Source organism: Xenopus laevis, chromosome 6S (genome assembly GCF_017654675.1).
Source record: "Xenopus laevis strain J_2021 chromosome 6S, Xenopus_laevis_v10.1, whole genome shotgun sequence".
NCBI lineage: Eukaryota > Metazoa > Chordata > Amphibia > Anura > Pipidae > Xenopus > Xenopus laevis.
In genome coordinates, this window is record NC_054382.1 from 71,618,821 (window position 1) to 71,635,719 (window position 16,899).

The window sequence follows — 16,899 nt, forward strand, 5'->3', positions numbered from 1 at the left end:
GTTGGCAGGTGTTAGAAAGAGTTATGAGCAAACAGGGCCAAGAAACCAAAAGATCTCTCTTACAAAGGGAGTGTTACTGGATCTGGGTGTTGCAAAGTAGAGTGTCTCAATGAGGAGTACAGTGTGTCGTGCTATTTATAAAATTAAGCAAAAGTATAAATAAATACTAATGTTATTCCTTTCCCTTTCAGATAAAAGTTTGTTTTGAGATCCCTTCAGGGACAGGTAAAGTGCCCTTTCCCCATCCCTTTAGGATGCAGGGTTATCTTATCTTAAGTAACTGTTACTTTTTTAATTTGCCTTGTTTACTTGTTACAATTTTAACCTTTTTACCTTGGTTAGTTTGTTGCCATATTGTTTCATTTTTTCTTTTAGATATTCACTTCTAAATTTCACCAATCCCAGCACTACGTGAAGTCAAAATAAGGGACAAACAATTATGGACTTTAGTGGGTCTTTTGTTTATTATTGTCCTTTTAAATGGTATTTTGATACAAACTTTTTTCACTGTTCACACTATGCTTGACAAAGGGGCGTGTCCCCAAAACGTTGCACAATTGCATAATAAAATTGCAAGGGCTTGCCCTGCTATCGCAACTCCTGTGTGCCAGTGAAATTCTTCTTATAGGGATTATAAGTCAAAGTGATTCTGCTTAATTGTAAAGCCTTTTAAAATATACCTACAAGTTAAAAATAAATTGGTTGTGCTTGAATCAGTTCATGCAAGACTACTGTCAGGGACTACACTGAGGGGTCTTATTTTTCATGTTGTGTAAAAAAAATATAGCAACAAAATACACCAGGCATAACTGTATAAAAAAAAGCAATTATGTACCACTGGAAACTACTATGCGAAAATATTATGTTTATCAATTGCATTTTTTTTCTGCTGGAGCTTACTTGCTGCTTGAATTTTCCCAAATGGATTTGGTCTGAAGTGATGTAAAATAGTGGAATCAAATCCGGAGTTCAGGTGGCATAAAATAAAACACAGACCTTGATAAATTTGCCATCAGTTTTACACAGCTTTTTACACCGTTTCATGGCAATTGTTTTACATAAAGTAGAACCCCCATTTTACGTTTTTCAAGTGACCAGAAGAAAAATGGTGTAAATTCCAGGAAAATGTAAAATAAAGGAAATTTATTATGAATAATATATAGGTAGGACCACAAAACAACAATGTAAAATGAGAAAAAAATTTAAATCAGGAGATGTAAAATTGAGGTTCCACTGTAGTATGATTAATAGGTGTCTTAGCCTCTGTCGCTTTCAGATGTTTTCCAGTATCTTCAAACTGTGAATATAATCAGTAAGGAAAACCCACAAGAGTCCAGGTTTATAACTCAACCCATAGAAGAGTATCTAGAATAACCCAGCAGACCAACATTTGGACAATTCTTTTAATTATACAAATGTTGAACTGTTGTAAAGAGGCAGATTTAATAGGCCCCGGTATTAGTTCTCTGTTGTATGAATAAGACATTTTTAATACATATTTACTGTATATTATGATTTATGACTAATGGTTCAATAAAGTAAATTCTCCGAAAAAAAGATGCATTCCAAATCACATTCTTTTTAAATTCATCAAAATACTTGTATTATTAAAAGAAAATTGAAAAGAAAAACTGATAAACAGATAGATCATTACTATAATTGCATGATGTCCAGTATACACAAGGATACAAGTTTGCCAAACCCCATTCATTCCATGACCCTGGCGAGTGCAAGTGCGCCCAGGGCCAATATACCACTGAAATAATTCCCAGACTTTTAAATTGCCGAGACCAAGGTAAGATTCAACATTCAGGATAATCAGGTTCAAGTACGCAAGTTTAAGAACCTCTGTACATGAAAATAGCTTCATGCTAATGTTCTGACAAAGTCAGGATACTCCAGCAGGGGCAAGAACTTGGATCTCATCCACAATTCTCAAGCAGAGATAAAATAAAAATCGAAATTTGTGCAATATCAGGTAAGCAATACTGGCAAGTGAACAGCAGATGTCGCTATGATACCAAATTCATTAGTTACAAGCAAAATTGTTGTTATATTAAAGACTTGCATTGATATGACAAAGAAAAAAAAAATGTTCCTTTCTCATCTTTTAAAAATTAAGACTGTAGATAGAAAAACAATATTGTTTCTTTGGTGGCAGTGACTCCAGTTGCATTTTTCACAACTCAACTTATGGTTAGAAAAAAAAGTTTTTCATTAGATTAGCCCCCCAATAAGCAACTTTTTCCAATTACATGCTATCTTCTATGTGTCACTGTTTTTCTAATATTGAAATGTAAAGCAGCTCTGGGAGGGCGGTTGTTGACCCTTTGAACTGTTCTAAATTGATAGATTTAGTTGATACATTTCTTATCTTTAGATAAAAAAAACACTACCCCACATAGACCCCCCCTCCCTCCTCACCCCCAGCCCAGCTGCTACCCAGGGCAATAACTTTTTACTTACCCCTCGGTGTAGATTCAGGGATCGGCGTTTACAGCAGCCATCTTCCAGGTCTTTGTGTCTTCTTCCGGCGATTCTACAATTTCCGTCTATTTCGACGCATGCGCAGTTGTCGCAAACCGGGAAATTGCTCCAACTGCGCATGTACTGCTCCGCCAGTCTCATTCTCAGATTACCGAAGACCCAGAAGATGGCTGCTGTGAACTTCGATCCCTGAATCTGCACGGAGGGGTAAGTAAAAATGTAGGGTCATTTTTCGGGGTAGCAGCTAGGCTGGGGGGAGAGGGAGGGGTCTATGTGGAGTGGGGGGGTAGGATTTATTTTTTATAATAAGGGGTTTGTTTCTCCTTTAAGAAATTAACATATGGTCCTATTGTACTAGCACAATCTGGCCAAAAAGGGAGACCAAGTGAGGCACCAATGGGGGTTTACCAACACCTCTGAGTCCTCGTCAGTGCGGTTCACCACGCAATTGGGGCACAGCCGGCTTTATTTAGCGTTGATTTACAAGTCCCAGTGACTCATCATGCAATTCATTGGGATGCATCAGCACTTTAAGCAGGCGTACCCAAATTTTGTTTGGTCTAAGCCGAACTGAGCGGTCTGCCATCTCCATCATCAGAACAATCTTCAGAAATGCTTATTACAGTTAACTGTAAAATAGGCATTTGAGTATCTTCTAAACCCTTTTTTCAGTAACTTATATTGCAAAAATGATTCTTTTCTTGCATAGAGAAATTATTATAAAAGCGAACCACCCCTTTAATTAAAAAAAGATGTTTGTACATCACACATTAACCTGCTATTCGTAATACTCATCCCAAAGATGGCTGTGAATTTTAGGAAAAAGTCACTGCTAGAATGCCCAACAACGTTTGACAAGCAACCTTTTCCACCCCTTTTACTTCGTACCCTGAAAAGAATAAAAACATTACCCGGAACACTAAAGATGTTGTTTTAATTATATGTACAGTAAGATGTTAAGCACAGAGGGGTATAATAAAATAATCAGATTACAGAGAACACGTTTAGATAATCCAGCTAGAATATGAAATTATTTTATTTACATTATGTAAGTAGGGTTGCCACCTGGCCGGTATTTTACTAGCCTGGCCGGTAAAAATGATGCTTGATGCCAATGTTATTAATAGGAATATACAGCAAGAATATAGTAAGGCTGGTATTTTTTTCCAGAAAAGGTGGCAACCCTATATGTAGGTAATTTATTGCATCTATTTTCCCATCAACTCTTCTGTGTCTAGCATTTTCCTTCAAACATAATTTTAACATTTTCTTATCTTTAGCACAACATTTTATTATTATTATTATTATTATTATTGCTAGAATGTGCAGCAAATCACTTACTTTATAACTCACTCAGCTCATCGGCTCCACTCCACTCTAAAAAGCTCCCTCTGCATGCATTCTGTCATTCTCTCTAGCTGACTTCCTGGTCGCCTAATGATGATACCACCATGCAATGCATTCTGGGAAATGTAGTTTTTCTGTTGTAAAGAATGAATGAATCTACAAACATCCATTGGATGCATTTTTATGTTTGTAAAATAAAATATATTGGGTTTTTAAATGTAAAAGTGACATTTTGTGGTGGTTGTTAATCAGAGTTTGATACCAGAAAACCACTTACCTACCATACAGTATATACGATAATATAGTCCAGTTTTACCAATTGAAATGCTGCTATTTTGGTGAGCATGGATCCTACTTGTTTATACAGCAAAACGGTAGTAATGATCAACAGCAGAACTGTATGCCCATGCACTGGTTTTATCTGTAATTTCAATAGAATCAAATTATAGCTATATATTGCAAATACAGCAAGTATGTTGATATTTATTTTTTAGGAATGCACCAAATCTTTTCTTGGAGGATTCAGTAAATGTTCAAACTAAACACTAATTGTCATATACTATAGAAATAGTATACCCCTGTTGTAAAAAGCAAGTGTATAACAGCAGCCAGCCTTTTGACCCATACCTTAAAGCGATACCTATAAAAATCATAGGAACATATCAGTATCAAGTAGTTGCTGCACCTAGAATATTTTCCCTCAAAGCCTCCCCTAGCCCCGTGAACCTGCTTTGACTCGACCCTCAGACTCTGCTAAAAGACCTTCTGTGCTGTTTCATTGACGCTGGGCTGGGGGAGGCACCAGGCCCGGATTTTCGGAAAGGCCACCTAGGCCCGGGCCTGAGGCTACAGGATTTTAGGGGACGGCATGCTGCCCAACCACACCCACATTGGTTCAAAAACACTGGGGATGCGCAGAAGATACAATAATTTTGTTAATTTCCCGTGCCCAATCCACATTGCTCAGGTCCCGAATATGAAAATTTGCATGAATAAAGGGGGCCACGGGTGACGAACGGCAGTGGGCCTAGGGGCGCCAGCTATGTAAATCCGACCCTGGGAGGCAAGATCCTTCAGTGTCAGTATCACTTTAATATGACAATGGAATTTAGATGTGACTTATAATATCCTTATATTTTACAATAGGGGGTACACTATTCCATATATAAAATCACATTCTTTTTTGGCACAAAATAATATTTTTTCAAAAAGATGTTTCACACATGGTGCAGACAGCAAAACCACACATCATTTTTCTGTTTTGTTTGGTTAGGCTATGTGTTAATAAATCAAATTCTAACAACATACAAAGGTGCATCCCTGTGCCAGCATCACACTGAAAGGTAATGCAGCAATTTCAACAGCTATCATGTACCACAATACCCACAATACAAGCTAACTGCTTGCACACAAAAGCTCAAAAACAATATTACACTGAAGGACAAGAAGAACTTTTTCTTTCCTCTGTATGTTCATGTACTGGGAAGACTCTACGTTGTATATCCCTATCAATTTGATTTGTGGGGGACAATCTGTCGATAAAAAAACCATGACAATCATGTACTCGAGTGCAGAATTTACTCTTCCTCTAAGAACTCTCCCATTATCACACGGCATTATCACAAGGCAATACGATAGGGGATTCCGAGCAGCAGCAGCAGGTCACAGTAACAGATGACAGCTGACTATGATGCATATTGTACTCCCTGCTTGACAGCGTCTCTCCCTCCCACTCCCTCCTGTCTCCTCCTCATTACAAGATGGCGGCCCCAGAAGCAGGTTCAGGCCCGGGCGGCTCCTCCGGTGGAATCACTGGGGGTACAGGTGGCTTCTCGGGTGTTGTGGGGCCCAGCACAAGCACCAGCAGTGTGAATCCATTTTTAAGTGACTCGGAGGAGGAGGAAGAAGAAGGGGGTGAGGAAGAAGAGGAGGAAGATGATGATAACGAGGAGGAGGATGAAGATGTTTCCCCATTAAATGACCGTCCTGGTGCCTCGCTTGCTCCTCGTTACCTTCAGGATGACGGCGACCCAGCTTTCCTGCCCAGTGCGGGGCTTCGTCTTTGCGCACAGCCTGGAGAGCCGGGGCGTATGCCGCTGGATGCAGTGGCCGCGCAGTTGCTGCGGGATCAGCTGTTACTGACAGCACTGGAACTACACACCGAGCTATTGGAGAGCGGTCGGGAACTACCTCGGCTACGGGATTACTTCTCCAACCCGGGCAACTTCGAGAGAGCCACAGCGGTCCCGCCTGGAATCGGCGGCCCCATTACAGTCAGCACCGGAGGGCAACTGAGTGAGTGAATGGGGAAGGAGGGGTGAGGCACGAAGTCTCTGTGGCCATGTTTGAAATGGTAACAGGCCTGCTGCCAGTGGAATGGAATTCCCTGTGTCCTCTGTCAATAGACTGGGTTGATACAGGAAAGAGCATTTCATAAGGTAGTGAGAAGCCTGTAGGTTCAATCCAAACTGCCTATTATATGTCAAGATCAGTGCTATATGTACCATGCATTGTGCTTATTGGGTAATTATACTCAATTATTGCATATAATGCATCATACAGAATTACAGCTGCTATTACTTTTACATGCCAATATGGTGCCTGTTCAGTAGGCTCTTGCTCTAGGTTTTCAATCCAGAGATACTTTATAAATTAGCATATATAATTATTGCATATTGTTTTACAGAAGCAGGACTAGTCTCTAACACTGGGTTAGAGTCCTGCTAAAATAGTTATCATCATGGCTTAGGGGGTGTGGTTAAAATATGTATTTTTAATCCACAAGGTAAAATTTTTGGACAATCTGTTGCAGCCCTTTATGAAAAGTATTTCCCCACGGATGCTCAGGATAAATGAAACAATGATTATTTATTTTGTAGCTGGTTTAAATCTGTGGAGTCCATCCTGTGTCCCTCCAGCTGTTGTTAATCTGTGATATCATATCCATTATAGTCCATTGTCCACTTCTTTAATTGATATTCGCAATAAAGCTGGCAGTGCACATTATTCATGATCTTGGAGCATGTATTTTAGGCAATTCCAACCTGCTATTTGGTTTGTCAATTGGGCAGTTTGATGAACCATGTAGCCTAGAGCATGTGTGCCGGCAGATGGACATGTGACGATGCTCCACATCTCCTAAGCACTTCCTACTGTTCAAGCTGTTTAATGATAGAAATAGAAAGATGGCCATAAGTTGTTACATATAGGGCTCTCTTCATGTACTTCCTGATGCATGCAACAAAGTTGCACCTAACTGCAGGTTTTTGAACCATGTTATCTAGCGCGTGGCTTGCCGGCAGATGAGGATATGATGATGAACTGCATCTCATATACATTTCCTTCTGTGTATTGATAGAAATAGAAAGGTTACCATAATCGGTAATCATACCAACCAATGTTAAACCAGCTTCTTGCTAGCTTATGTGTACCTCAGATACAGTATGTTATACAAGTCAAATTGGGCCTCTTGGAAAAAGAGTTGACGGTTCCCTCCCCCACAAGCCTGAAAAAAATGACTTAATAAACAAAAGAAATGTTTTTCACATAATTCAACTTTTCATGAACTGGAAAAAATAATCACAGCTAGGGGAAAAACATTTTTACTTGAATCTGAATGAGGTGGAAAAAAACCTTTGATAGATCTGTCACTTCGAGTCAGTTGATAACCTCAGTGCTACAGAAGATTGATTCAAATATTTCTTGCCATTTCAGCTAGCTGTACTCCACTGTTCCTTGTTTCACCATATTGGGAATACAAATTATTAGGATATCCTGCTTTTGCAGATAGAGCATATTTGTAATACTTAATTCAACTGTATTGCTTATTTCCTTGTCCCACACTGCAGTTCTTCTGGAACATTCTTCGCTGTTCTTTATTGGTAATTCTGTACTATAACTGTACAGTAGCATTTTGGTTACATTATTATAATGCACACCTCTGAAAGATTGCATTTTATGCATAAAATTCAGCATTTTAAAATTTTTATTTTACTCTGTAATAATAATACAGAACTTTGTACTCATAACTAAGATATAGTTAATGTTTACTGGAGGTGAGACAAAGCTATTGGGCTTATTTAATATTGAAATAATGTTATAGTAGACTTAAAGTATGAAGATCTAAATTCCAGCAAGATCCAATATTTGGAAAACCCCAGGTTCCAAACATTCTAGATTACAGGGCCCATACCTGCATATATATTTACTACTTTAGTAGGATGTCCCCTGTAAATTAATAGTTTATTCATTGACAGAAAATGTTTGCGTAGCCCAGGTTCCAGCATGGCTAATGTGTGTAGTCTGTGATGGAGACACACTCCCATATAAAGAGTAAATATTATAATGTTCAGTTCTCTTGAAATATAGTATAAGAACAGCATATTTTAAAATTCATAATTTATGTGCTCTATGCCTTTGAAATGGAAAATCGTTGGTACATTCCCATCTCAAATCTCTCTGTTGTTGTTTGGTATGCAATCACATAGTAGAAGCAATAACCAAACTGTATGGGGGGGTCACAAAAGTGAGCTATTGAGACAAAATATAAGTGGAGATAAAATTGTCAGATTTCCCACCATATTCACAAACCTCTATCTCCACTTCTGTGAATTTGTCCTTTAAAGGAGAAGGAACTTGGGGGTGCCAAATGTTAGTGTAAAACAGGGTACATGCCACTCAAAATGAAGGATTGCCGTTTTGCACTGTTCGTTAATTTCACTCACTTGTGCTGTGTGTATCAGTTACAGTTTTCCCATTGTAGCGCATTAATGTGCCTATACACAGGCAGTTTTAAGCTTATGCAGACAGAGTGAGCAGCTTCTCTGCCCGTGTTTGGGGCTTGGGTGAAAATTGAGCAGATGTCAGTTTGGGTGTGTTTAAAGGAGAAGTAAACCCTTGCTACTAAAATCCCATACCCTACTTAGACCCCCGTTCCTTGCTCCCCCCCCCCCCGCCTAGATGGTACCCTTGCTAAATGCCCCTAACTCTTTACTTACCCCTCGGTGCAGATTCTGTCCAGCGGAGTTCACAGCAGCCATCTACTGCTCTTCGTTAATCTTCGAGAAGTAAGTGCCTTATCGGCACATGCACAGTTGGAGCGATTTCCTGTTTCGCAACAACTGCGCATGTGCTGAAACTCGCCGAAATTGTTGAAGTGCTGGAAGAATGCCCGCAGATTACCAAAGTGGCTTAAGATGGCGATTATGCAATTGAAGAAGCGGTTATGGCGGAGCTCACTGCGGCGTTCAGCGATCCCTTCCTGGTCGCAGCTATCGCGAGACTTCGGGTGTTAGACCCATGTACACCAATCTTCACGCAAATAACTCCTCGCTAGCAGCGCCGCCCATTCAACGGAGGGGACACCGATGTTTTAATATCAATCCAGCTTTATTAATTCACACAGTGTAGAGTTACATTCACAGTGGGTGCGCTGTATCAACCTACGCGTTTCGTGTCTAAGTGAACGACACTTCCTCAGGGTTTCCAAGCCGGATTGATATTAAAACATCGGTGTCCCCTCCGTTGAATGGTCGGCGCTGCTAGCGAGGAGTTATTTGCGTGGCTTAAGATGGCGCCTGTGAGCTCCGCTGGACAGAATGTGCACCAACGGGTAAGTAAAGTGTTAGGGGCATTTAGCAAAGGTACCACCTAGTCTGGGGGGGAGCAGGGAGGGGGGTCTTTGTAGGGGGTAGGGGATTTTAGTAGCAAGGGTTTGTTTTTCCTTAAAGAATCCCTGTCATTATGTTAACTAAAGAAGTGGGGCAGATTCATCAAAGTGTGAATTTAGAACTAACCACAGAAAAACTCACTTTCTATTCATTCCTATGGATATGATTGTTAAAAGCATTGATAAATACAATTCTAAAAATCCCATAGGAATTAATAGAAAGTGAGTGAGTTTTTCTGTGGTGAGTCCTAAATCTGCCACTATGGTGAGTCCTAAATCTGCCACTGTGTTGTTTCTGTAGAAGTCCAAGAGAACCACATCACTTTAGCAGAAATCATCTGTGCCTCCAAAATTTGCCCCAGTAGCTCCCCATCTTATTTTGTGCTGATTCACTGCACATGCTCTGTGCTGCCATCACTTACTGAGCTTAGGGACATGCACAATGAGCATGTGAGTGTCGCAGACACTTTCCAAGATGGTGACCTCCTTTGACATTTTTGAAGTCATAGATCATTTCTGCTATTGAGAAGCTGAACCTTTAGGCTGGAGCAATAAATTAATTCTATAACCTATTCATTTTTAGTGTTAGTTCTCCTTTAAAGGGTACTTGTCACCTTAAAGCAACAGTAACATAATTTTTTTTGAAAAAATACTTAATCCCCTCCTGCAATACAGCTATAATAATGGGTAGGGCTTACTTCCCCGTGGCTTTTTTTCAAATTTTCAGCTTGAATATGACATGAATAGTGCCCCATAGGAGAAAGGCAAAAAGGTGACAGAAGCCTGAATTCCTCTGTGCACTGAACCAGAAGTCGGCTTCACAACCAATGGCGTAAAGCACCTAAGCTTTGCTTAAATATATGCTCACATAATTACCCAAAAGCTGGGCAAAGGAATAGAAACATACATTTAAGCTGAAGACACTGATAAAAAGCTTAGGTGCTTTTGGAATTCAGGCTTCCTTCACCTCTTTGCCTTTCTGCTACAGGGCATTTTGCATGTCAAATTGAAGCTGAAGATTAGAAAAAAGCCAAGGGGAAATAAGCTTTACCTACAGTAACGCCCGGAATCAGCGGTGTGCGAGCTGCCAGGGGGCCGTGAGTGGGTGTGAGCTGTGGCCCAATCGCACCCCGTGCTCCCCGGTAGTTCCGCCACTGCTTACCTATCATTATAGCTATTTTGTGGGGAAATAAGTATTTTTTAAAAATGGTGTTTACTGGTCTGGTGTTTACCTTTAAATAGTTTCCCCTGCCAGAGGTGCAGAATATTAGAGCCTGCACTCTGACTGGGGGAAACAACAGTTGTTGGGGGTTTTTTTTTTTTTTTAATTGCCCTTGTCAGAGCTAGGCTGCCCACTCTGGGAGGGAGAAACGTATACCTGCTTGATGTCAGACTGCAAGGCACATCCATCAGCTCCCTCCCACTGTGGGCAGCCTAGCACTGGTGGGGTCAACACAAATAAACACAAAATATTGTTTCCTCTAACAGGCTCTATTAGCCCAAACGTCTGGTGGGGGTCACAGGTGCCCTTTAAGGTGGGCATATTGGGAAAATATCTGCACATTTGGGGATTTTGCCAAACGAGTGGATATTTTCCTGTGTGGCTAGCTTTATGCAGTGTCTCATTATGGCTACAGCTAATGCTGGACCCCACACAGGCAGTATCTATCCTGCTGCAGCCCCACAGGTTAAAACCAGTACACACCTATCATTAAAATTTACCTTCAAGCTACATGCTCAGCCAAATAATGGTTTTAGCAACCCTGTAACAATAGTGATATGTGTCTTCAAAGTTGTCCACAGCAGCTCCCTATTTTGGATCTTGTTAAGCCATCTTTTGAGTGTCAGCAACACTAGGGGGTATTTACTATAACTCGACTTTTTTTTTTTCCCCTTTAAAAACCTGACAGGTAAAAAAATCGAGGTTTTAAAATAGATCCCCTTGGTGTTTTATGGGTTGCAGCAAAAGCAATTGCATTTTGTCTTAAAAGCTACACCAGCAGGGCTGATTGTAATCATTTCTGATACAAGATGCACTGGTCTCTGTGCTGCCACATAATGTGAATATGACTTGATTAAACTAATTTGCCTTGTTATATTCATTGTTCATGTATAGGCCAGCTGTCCATTCTCAAGGGAGGCCTGTGCCTTTGGAATATTTCAGCATTCCCAATCAACTTTTGGATCATCTTTTATCAGATTACATTTTCTGTAGTTGTCTTGATGGAACATAAGTTACATGGGGGAATGTAATATGTGTCGTAAGATATTTGCAGACACCTTTGCAAACCATGTTTGCATCCTTTTTGACGGATTACTTCCTCGCAAAGTTTGCGGGCAAATGGTTGTTGCGAGCATTCACAGCGTATGTAATAACAATTCGAAATTGCAAAGGGTTGTTTACAACAAAATATTTAACGAAACTCCAGACCAGGTGTTAATGCTAACCCTTGCTTAGAGATAATGCGCAATGTAATTCATCAGCGAATGTTTTTTCATTGCGAGCAGCACTAAACATTCCCAAAAACGCCATTTTAAGTAACGATTGCGATTTTAATTACATTGCCCATTAGGAAAACATTAGCAAAACCTTAGGATAATTCTTATCGGACAATATAATGTCTCTTAAACTGTTTTTATTTTAAGTATAGGATACATTATCCAGCATGCTTGGGACCTTGAACTTTCTGGATAAGTGATCATTCTATAATTTAGATACGTTAAGTCTGCTAAAAATCATTTAAATATGAAATAAATCCAATAGGATTATTTAGCTACCATCAAGTACAAAGTACTGTTTTCATATTACAGAGAAAAGGGAAATCATTTTTAAAAATTAGAATTATTTGATTATAAAGGACTGTAAGGGAGATGGCCTTCCCATAATTTGAAAATATCTAGATGTACTTTTGTACATGTTATTTTTGTGAAAATTATGAAACAGCAAGCAGGTACTGAAAATCGTTTAAGGAATTAAGGTGGCTAAAACACTGCATAAAACCATTACAGGTATGGGACCTATTATCCAGAATGTTTGTGACATTGGGTTTTATAGATCAGGGGTCTTTTTGTTATTTGGATCTCCATCCAGTCTAGTAAAAAATCTTTTAAATATTTATGGTCTTATTTATCAAATGTCGAATGTTCGTTTTTTACCTCAAATGAACTTGAATTACCTTGAAATTCGAATAGTATCTTATTTAAGAAAAAACTCGAAAGTCAACGAATATTACCGACCCAAAAACTGGAATCTCCGAAAAAAATGTCGGGAAGGCTATTAATATCTTCAGATGGGTCACATGACCTCTGCCATTGACTTCTATGTGAACTCGACAGGTTTTAGGTGGCAAATAGTCAGATTTGAGTTGTTCCCAGAGTCCAGGTATGATAAATTTGGATTGTGAGTTTGGATTATTCCCAACTTGAATTTGTGAGTTTTGATCAAAAATGTAACTAGAAAACCGTAATAAATCTGGCCCTTAATAGTCCCATAATAAATATTTTTCCACCAGTAAGGATTAATTATATCTTCGTTGGGATAAAGTACAAGGTATTGTTTTATTACTGCAGAAAAAAGGATATCATTTAAAAAAAATTATTAATTGATGAAAATTGGGTCTATGGGAGATGGCCTTCCCATATTTCAGAGCTGGATAATTTGTTTCTGGATAACAGATGTTACCTGTTGGGTACGTTTTTTCTTTGTGGTTAATATGTCATTGTTTCATAGACTGCAAGCCCAGAGCATTGTTGTATTTTAAATTTACATTTTGTTCTCCTGCACTTCCATCTGCCACAGGAACCGCTGAGAGAATGAGAGGATCAGCTAGCCCAAGAATTCCACCTATAAATAATTAAAGGTCTCCGCATAACCTCTTTTTGATAATGTTCTGCAGTATGCGGGAAACCTTCCAGGATCATCTTTAAATATTCTTAAAGATCTGTTTAACTAGTGGCAGTTTATCTGCCAGTGGAGGATAGCTGTCTCCCCATGTGTACAGTAATTTACATGAATAGTATTAATATCACTGTGCAGAAAACACTTGTGTATTTGTGGCTACAATTTGCCCATGTGTGTAGTGAGCGGCAAATTACATTATTTCAGCTATTACACACAGGGTGTTAGCAGATCGTATACTGCTGGTGGGGAAAAAAACATAGACCTAATACCAGCTGCTGTGGTGGAGGCAATTTTCAAATTTTCCTTCAGTGCTAGTAGACCATTACCTAGTGACTGCTACCCCTTTAAAAATGCTCTCTTTTAATGTATTAGTATGTTTTGAAAATATTATGTTATTACTATTTGAGGAGGGGCTCGTAACAACAGTACATTACATTTTTGGCTAACTACAGTAACTATATTAGAATTTTTTTTTTATTCTGCACAGCCTATCTGTTTACCCAGTTTTTATTTATACTGAACAATTCCTTTAATATAATACAGGAAGGCTATATCTAAAAAGTTGTGATAAAATAGTGGCACTAGTAGTCTTAATATAATACTGTTACAGCACTCAGCATACAATATAGTCTTGAATTGAAGTTCAATTTTCACTCTACTGCAGAAGTGTGAAGAAAGAAGAAGCATGATGAGTATTGTTTTGTTGTACTTGCTGTGAGAACCCTGGCCAGTGTAGTTTTCTGCTTTTAGTAACAAATGATGACAATCACTTGGGGGAATCTAAATTTTGGCACCGCCAAGTAAAAAAAAGATTTTCTTTAAAAAGCCAGAGTTGCTTTAAAAAATCATGTTTGCCTTAAATGCTGTTTTTCCACTGACACTTTTTTGGGTCCTTGGCAGGCATTTATGCTTCTTTGTTGGAATAAATTGGTTTATGCAGCTTGATACATAGGTGCCCAGGTTTGATGTCATGCCAGACAATGTACATTTCTCTAGTTTTGTAAAATACAGACCTTGTATACATTTTTTAACTTTGCACAGCATTGTGCCTACTTGTTTCAAAGGGAGGACAACACAGACTTCTAAATATCACCTTCATTTTCCCCAACTTTTTCACTTTCTTGGTGCAAAGGTTTTACACAATTATAAATACCTCTGCCTGGGAGTGTCTTTGCTCCCAATGAAATCCCTAAGCTTCAGTGTTGCACAACCAATGTGGTTCAATCTGTCTCCACCCGTTGGCTTTACAGATAGGGAAGGGCATTATTGTTATAAATCTATTTCTGACATTGGTTTATTATGTCTGTACTCAATGTAGAGTTAAGCTCAGAAAGAAAAGTGCTTCCTAAACTTGAGAGGACAATTTTTTTTTTTTATTGCTTCCTCTTGCAGTTACTACTGTATCGAATATTAAAGAACAATGAAAGGCTTGGATGTGTTGCAATGACTATTGTTTGTCTGATCACACAGCAGCTGTAATTGCCACAAATTGTTTTACTTTGTTTCATCCTGAATCATTATAAGATGTTAAAGGAAAACTATACCCCACAAACAATGTAGGTTTCTATAAAAATATATTGAATAAAACAGCTCATATGTTACAACCTGCTTCATGTAAATAAGCCATTTTCATAATAATATACTTTTCTAGTAGTATGTCCATTGGGTAATCATAAATAGAAAATTGGCATTTTAAAAAATAAGGGCCCCCCCCCCTGGGACCATACGATTCACTGACATACCAAACAAAACAAACTTGTTAGGTCACATGAGCCAATGAACAGACAGAGTTCTGTCTTTTGATTCCACATTTCTTCCTGTTACAGTTAGAATTGAAGTATTTCTGGTCAGGTGATCTCTGAGGCAGCACACAGACCATCACAAAATGGTGGTTCAAGATATAAAAGGGCAAGATTTACTTAAATACTGTGTAAAATAAATGGCGACTTTATCAAGGTGTGTGTAACTTTACACCATGCGAACACCAGATTTGTCGCTGTTATTTTACATTGCTTTCATGGAAGTCACTCTAAGAAAAAAAGCATAAAAAATGTACACTTTTTTTTTACACCACAAAGCCTGGCGATGTGTGGTATATTATCCCTCTGGTTTTTACACAACATAATAAATATGCCCCTTAGAGAGAACATCTCTGTACTTAATGATGTCCCTTTCTGTACTTTAACTATTCCCAATTTTAACAACTTGGTCACCATAGGATAGCTGATAAGCCAGTCTGACTGCTCCCATTCATATGAAGTATCAAGTACAATTCTGCTAAATAAAGATGCATACATGACAATAGCAGCTGTCAAAAGTGTCTGCACATTGTATCGCTCTTCTTCTACTCACCTTATTTGGTTGGAAACTTTCTGGTGACAGATCATTTTATGTATAAGCACTTTACCAGCTTGCACTTTGTTTGGCTAATGTCACACCTAGCTATCTTCTGTGGATCTGAGTTTTTTTCACATTAAAGGAATTGTTCAGTGTAAAAATAAAAAACTGGCTAAATAGGCTGTGCAATATAAAACATGTTTCTAATATAGTTCGTTAGTCAAAAATATAATGTATAAAGGCTGGAGTGACTGGATGTGTAACATAATAGCCAGAACACTACTTCCTGCTTTTCAGCTCTCTTGGTTTACACTGACTGGTTACCCTGGCTACCAGGCAGTAACCAATCAGAGATTTGAGGGGGGGGGGGCACATGGGTCATATCTGTTGCTTTTGAATCTGAGCTGAATGCTGAGTATCAATTGCAAACTCACTGAACAGAAATGTACCATGTGGCCCCCCTTCAAGTTGCTGACTACCTCAGAGTTATAGAGCTGAAAAGCAGGAAGTAGTGTTCTGGCTATTATGTTACACATCCAGTCACTCCAGCCTTTATACATTAAATTTTTGGCTAACTAACTATATTAGAAACATTTTTTTATTTTGCACAGCCTATCTATTTACACAGTTTTTATTTTCACACTGAACTGTTCCTTTAAAAGGCCCCCACACTTCCATTTCTCCGAAGGTCTAGTTGAAGTCAGTAGAAACCACTTGTAGCTTTCTCTGGCTTTCTGGCCCAGCCAGACCCAACTCAATATCTTATTTGTCTGTACAAAAATTGTCTAGATCTGCCAGGTTTGAGAATCCCATTGGGTGAGCACGTATTGGTACATTGATGTGGTCCTGTCGAATAGGCCTCCATTGGACTGCTAAATTATTTTATTTTTTGTCCCTTCGCCCACTATCAGATAAACCTGATTTGGCCCAGTGCAAGTTTGGTGACATTTGAGAGAAACAAAAGTTGGTGCAAGGCACTCTGGTAGGCCACGTTAGACCAGACTGAGTTAAATAAATATAGAAATCCTTTATTTATATAAACCTCTCTCACCTAAAGCATTTCGTGTCTCTGGGGCACTTAGTCACAGGCTATTTGTTTGTCTGCATATGTAGTGTCTGCTCCCTTGAGCTGAGGGCCTGGGGCAGGAGCACCTGGGCC

General features: G+C 39.0%; 2 protein-coding genes across 12 annotated transcripts in view; one reads left to right on the forward strand and one right to left on the reverse strand.

The window, feature by feature from the left end:
- The window catches only part of pign.S (phosphatidylinositol glycan anchor biosynthesis class N S homeolog), a 151,821-nt gene extending 147,112 nt beyond the window's left edge, over window positions 1-4,709 (reverse strand). Inside the window, exons 1-2 of one of the 4 annotated variants that reach the window (XM_041567654.1) lie at window positions 4,112-4,709; window positions 3,829-3,968 (exon numbers count right to left, since the gene is read on the reverse strand). The gene's annotated coding sequence lies outside the window, so the exon portion shown is untranslated. Of the gene's footprint in view, window positions 1-3,828 lie in introns of all 4 variants that reach the window. The other 3 variants (XM_041567655.1, XM_018269479.2, XM_041567656.1) reach the window with 3 other exon arrangements.
- A 203-nt stretch (window positions 4,710-4,912) lies between these two features.
- The window catches only part of relch.S (RAB11 binding and LisH S homeolog), an 89,351-nt gene continuing 77,364 nt past the window's right edge, over window positions 4,913-16,899 (forward strand). For all 8 annotated transcript variants that reach the window (XR_005962245.1, XM_041567657.1, XM_041567658.1 and 5 more), the window contains exon 1: window positions 4,913-6,129. Coding sequence is in view for 7 of the 8 variants with exons in the window: in XM_041567657.1 (XP_041423591.1) it covers window positions 5,595-6,129 (535 nt within the window). In the remaining variant the exon portion in view is untranslated. The remainder of the gene's footprint in view (window positions 6,130-16,899) is intronic.